The following is a 6,000-nucleotide window of genomic DNA, read 5'->3' on the forward strand; positions in this document are numbered from 1 at the left end:
ATTTTCCTTCCGTAATTCCTGGGCAAGGCTGCTGTAAAAAGTATTATGTGAATCCATTAACAGTAACTAAGCACCATGGTCCTGATCTTATGAAGTGCTAGCATCTGTGGGCACTGAGGACACTCAGCACCTTGCATGACCTGATTATGAATTATTATAATTCATAACATTTGTATATGCATTTTGGTTGAAGAATTTGAATGATTCTGAATTCTGTGAAAAATAGATCTGACACAAAGTACTCTTGCATATGAATTTACTTGCCTGAGGTGATTTTATTTTTGTATTTTTATAGGTTTAAACTCCAGAGGAACAAAATCATTCCAGTTGGTAGTCCATGTGGTAACAAATGGGATTATGATTCTGAATTGCATTCTTACTTTCTCAGCTCTTTGATGATTAAAGCCAGGGACAGTCATGGACTTTTGAAAGTAAATTGTCTATAGATTTTATCCTGATGCCACAGCCAACATTCCGGATGACTATACTATTGGGGGGTGTGAATATACACTGTACATTATCAAGAATGTAAATATCAATATTGCATTAATAAAATATATTAAAAACTGAGGATAAATATATATAAATAAATTAAATGGAGTGGTGCCAAAATATAGCTGTGTGATTGTAACAAGTGACACCTATTACATTTTGCAAACAATGAGGTATGGTACAAATACAATTTAATTATATGACCCACATGAAAGACCCGGGCCAACTCATAAATGGTGAATTGATAACAAAGAGGGAATAGGTTTGCAGGTGTTTGTGAAGTGGATATTTATCCTGTCTTCCTCATTTTAAGCTATAAAAAAGAATAATAATCAAACTTTACAATTTAATGAAAAAATATTTGTTTACATTTTGCACCTATTTGTATCAGGTTACCACCGGTTAGAATGTTGCGAGACGTGAATCAACATATAATGTACCCTTTTGACCTTTACCAAATTATTTTCTCTCAAAAAAAAGGGAAATAGTCATCTGCTTCTACAAAAGGAATTAGAGTCCAATCCAAAACCTATTGAACTCAATTAAAACAATCCCATTGACTTCAATCCCAAAGGCTGTGGATCAGGCCCTTAAAGAGACAATATTTCTTATGATACAGCATACACTAAACCACTATATTCTCAAATACATTAAAAAAAACTTTTTCATGCAAAGAAACGATTCTGGTCAATAATTCAAGCATTTCAGAGGTGGGCTAAATATTTACATTCATATTATTATAAAAGGAACATCTTCACGGTTGGTCTGTGAAATATTTGATGTACTATTTTTCTTATAACTGTTTGGATATTCAATGTAATTGTGTTTCATTTTCTAAATCATCTGCTTCAGTTCTGTTTTTCTAATAAATAAATAACTGAATAATCCAACCATAGAGTTACTTAAATATTTAAGGCTATATTTTCATCTTGCTGCTTTGGGTAAAAATAAGCTTAGGGGGGTTTTCATGCAGATCCCCACATAGTTCAGAGTGGGGAAGGAACCTTGACACCCCACATGCAGGGTCCTGGCCTCATGCCCGGGGCTCCACACCCACCCCTAGTTGTGGCCCCAGCCTCCGCTGCTTTACTCCGTCCGCATCTCCCTGTCCCGGAGCCACGGCCCTGCTCCCAGCCCCAGCTGTGGGGGGTGGTGAGGTGCATGGACAGGGGTAAGAGGGGTGCAGCTCAGCACCCCCACTTGAAAAACTGTTCCAGCGTCCCTGAACTCTTGCCATGTTTAGGTGAGAGCAGGTGTCATTCTGCTGCAGGAGTTGAGACCATATACAGTCCCCCTAGCTCCTGGGGCCCAGTATTGAGACAGGATTGGCAGCAGGGGTAGGACTGATAGATTCACCGTTGTATAGATTCACTATTTACTGCACTCTGAAAGGTACTGATGGAATACAACCTACTGTAGCACTTGGTCCACTCAGAAAATGAAAAGTTGATGTGTGACCTTATAGAAAACTCACCACACATTTGCGCTATATCTTTTTTATACCAATACTACCCTATCAAATAAAATGCAATCACTGAAAGAATTAATGATGAATCTGAGGAGAGCTTTTTTCCATTACCAGTAAAGCATACAGAGGCTTGTTGAAAAGCTCTGCATATTGATTTGACATAAATAATCTCAAATGTTGAAAAAGTTCTGAAATGTTTTGTGCTCAGCCATATAATTGCAGAATATTCACATTTATGTAGTCCCCTCTGCCTGTACATAGTGGATGAAATCCTGGCCGTACTGCAGTCAATACCAAATCTCCCATTGACTTCAATGGGGCAGAATATCACCTGAGGATATTATATCACTGACTAATCTTAAAGGACCCTTAAAGGGATCTGACCAGGAGATACTGAAATCATGTGGTGGGAGAATAGGGTCCAATGTCTTTAATGTTTTGTAAAGTTGCTCTTTAATCAATTCAGCAAGAGCATTAGTCATAATTTCCACAGATTGTCTTTCTTTCTCTCAGTTACTATATACAGTATAGATTTTACCAACCTTCACAAGGAAAAATCTGTCTTCCCTTTGTGTTTGACTTCCACCGTTTTCTCACATTTACTATGATATTATATCAGAGCTTGTTAAAATCCTTTGTCACTAAAAAAAATATACTAGTCTCCCGACAGATTCTGTCACTGTGTATTAACTGGTATTTATTTTGTCACTGTTTGTAACTGTAGATTCATCTTCAGGTGGAAGTGTGAGGGGGAAGGAAAGGAGCAATGCTTTATATTTATACTGCACGATGATGAAAATCACCTGATTAAGTTCTTCAATTTATTCAGTTATTAAACAGTCAAACTCAGCCCCATAGTATGTGTCTATAAACCATTTAAAAAAATGAGTTTGGCCCAAAATGTGAAGTGACACTAGTTGATTATAGCTTGACAGCTTTAGGAACACCAATATCAATGGACTGACTCTCTCACATTAGGTTTGGGGAACCAAAAAGTTCCTCAGCACTTCACACTAGTTTATATGTCCTCTCCACTACTGAATACAGTGTAACGTGCACCCTCAGCATAAAGACCTGTGCTGTGTCCCCTTTCCTTGTTAAAAAAACCTGAATATGTAGAAAATATTTACCAACACCAGCCCTTTTCATGAAACATACTTGCATGTTCTGAATGTTCCTACTGATGATTATTGTGTACCCATTCCCCTTCACAAAAGGTCCTGAGGGAAAAGAAATCTATTCACATACCAAGCAGTAAGAACAGATTCTTATTAAGATTAGTGTTTATTTTCAACAGGGTCACATTTTCCAAAGCTCCAAACAACATGCTGATCCATAGACATGGAAGGCCTGATCAACAGCAGAGCCAATGCTGCCTGTAACAGCTGTGAGCTCAAATGGATTGGGGGATGTCATTCTGCAGACTAGTCACCCCCTGGCATACACTTTTAAAGCACTGATTAAAACACCACAGAACTATGTTGAGATTGAAAAAGAAATGCTGGCAGTTGTGCTTGGTTATGAGCAGCTTCATGCATATGTATATTGACAGAAACCTGTTGTGGTAGAGATTATAAACCATTGGAAACAATATTACCATTGGTTTCAGAGTAGCAGCCGTGTTAGTCTGTATTCGCAAAAAAGAAAAGGAGTACTTGTGGCACCTTAGAGATTAACCAATTTGTTTGAGCATAAGCTTTCGTGAGCTACATCTCACTTCATTGGATGCATAAAGTAGAAAGTACAGTGAGGAGATTTTATATATACACACAGACCATGAAAAAATATACATTGTAAGGAGAGTGATCACTTAAGATGAGCTATTACCAGCAGGAGAGTGCGGTGGGGGGAGAGAAAACCTTTTGAAGTGATAATCAAGGTGGGCCATTTCCAGCACATTTCCAGGAGTTAACAAGAACATCTGAGGAACAGTGGAGGGAAGGGGAGGGATAAACAAAGGGAAATAGTTTCACTTAGTATAATGACTCAACCACTCCCAGTCTCTATTCAAACCTAAGTTAATTGAATCCAATTTGCAAATTAATTCCAATTCAGCAGTCTCTGGTTGGAGTCTGTTTTCGAAGTTTTTTTGTTGAAGGATAGTCACTTTGAGGTCAGAAATCGAGTGACCAGAGAGATTGACGTGTTCTTCTACTGGTTTATGAATGTTATAATTCTTGACATCTGATTTGTGTCCATTTATTCTTTTACGCAGAGACTGTCCAGTTTGACCAATGTACATGGCAGAGGGGCATTGCTGGCACATGATGGCATATATCACATTGGTGGACGTGCAGGTGAACGAGCCTCTGATAGTGTGGCTGATCTGATTAGGCCCTATGATGGTGTCCCCTGAATAGATATGTGGACACAGTTGGCAATGGGCTTTGTTGCAAGGATAGGTTCCTGGGTTAGTGGTTCTGTTGTGTGGTGGTGTGTGGTTGCTGGTGAGTATTTGCTTCAAGTTGGGGGGCTGTCTGTAGGCAAGGACTGGCCTGTCTCCCAAGATTTGTGAGAGTGATGGGTCGTCCTTCAGGACAGGTTGTAGATCCTTGATAATGCGTTGGAGAGGTTTTAGTTGGGGGCTGACGGTGACGGCTAGTGGCGTTCTGTTATTTTCTTTGTTGGGCCTGTCCTGTAGTAGGTGACTTCTGGGTACCCTTCTAGCTCTGTCAATCTGTTTCTTCACTTCAGCAGGTGGGTATTGTAGTTGTAAGAATGCTTTATAGAGATCTTGTAGGTGTTTGTCTCTGTCTCACATGGAACCCTTCTCCACTTCAGCCTTCAGTGTTCTCGTTAAATATTTGCTACTACCACCAAGATCTGCGCCTGCGGAGGCTCCACCCGGGCCCGCGCCCTAGGCTTCAAGGCGCACCACAGCGGCCCTCCTACTCGTCGCGGCATAGCCCCCGTGGCTCTCATTGCCAGTGACGGCCGGGTATGGGCCCGACGCTCCAGCGCCATCCATTTTCAGGGCTAGTTGATTCGGCAGGTGAGTTGTTACACACTCCTTAGCAGATTCCAACTTCCATAGCCACCGTACTGCTGTCTAGATCAACCAACACCTTTTCTGGGGTCTGATGAGCGTCGGCCTTAACCCGGCGTTTGGTTAATTATCATTGTGAGAGCTGACAATTACCATTGTGAGAGGTGACACCTACACTTCCATAAATTAGCATGCACTTGCAAAAACCCCTCATTAAATGTGAAATACAGGCCCAAGGAGGAACTTCCTATAGTGGACACACTTTCAAGAGCAAGTGAAAAGAAGGAACTGCAGGGAGAGGAGTTTGCAATAAATACAACAAAATGCAGAAAAATCACAGATCACCTGATCACCCTTCCTGCAAGGCCATCATAGCTAAACTAAATAGAAAATATTACTTTTTTTAAGTGGACTAATACTCAGTTTCTTTGGAAATTGAGCTGTTGGACAACCCCCTGAGTAGCAATGTAATTGCTCATTACCATATCTTGTGAGTCATAGTTTGTTCATAAGTGTTAAGAGCAGATAACTGACCCCAATTCATATATGGTTCACTTCAGGAACTCTAATATCTAAGCACCAACCCATTACTAAATAAATGGTTAAATGGATTAGCAGAAAAGTCACTGCAAATAGCAAATTATCCCCATTAATTCATGGGAGACATACTTAGCATTATTTACAATATCAGATTACACTTCCCATATGTTAGTAGAATCACCATTCTGGAGACGTTTGGGCAGAATGACAATATCTAAAATGCTTCTTGAGTCAAAGAAATTGATGTTAAAGTAGATAAAAACTAGGGTTGACAATTCCAATTTACAGCAACTTTTGAGGTTTCAGAATTTGTTTTTGTTCCACATTGGCATGAAAACAAGCCATTTCACATGTTTTTTATGAAAATGGAATTGTGTTGAAATGTCCATTTTCAGACAACACCAGAGTTTTTCATTGTGTGTGTGTGTGTGTGTGTGTGTGTGCGCGTGCAAAGGCAAGTGCCCTAAACACCAGGCTGTATGAAAGTCTCTCTCTCCTTTCCAAGGTAAACTTT

General features: G+C 39.9%; 1 protein-coding gene across 1 annotated transcript in view; it reads left to right on the forward strand.

The window, feature by feature from the left end:
* LOC311523895 (contactin-6-like) overlaps positions 1-1,214 on the forward strand; it is a 233,856-nt gene extending 232,642 nt beyond the window's left edge. The window contains exon 25 of the mRNA XM_084634421.1: positions 296-1,214. Coding sequence (XP_084490547.1) covers positions 296-396 — 101 coding nt within the window. The 3' untranslated portion in view covers positions 397-1,214. The remainder of the gene's footprint in view (positions 1-295) is intronic.
* The last annotated feature ends 4,786 nt before the right edge of the window (positions 1,215-6,000 follow it).

This window comes from Lepidochelys olivacea (assembly GCF_965140295.1).
Source record: "Lepidochelys olivacea isolate rLepOli2 genome assembly, chromosome: 7".
Classification (NCBI taxonomy): domain Eukaryota; kingdom Metazoa; phylum Chordata; order Testudines; family Cheloniidae; genus Lepidochelys; species Lepidochelys olivacea.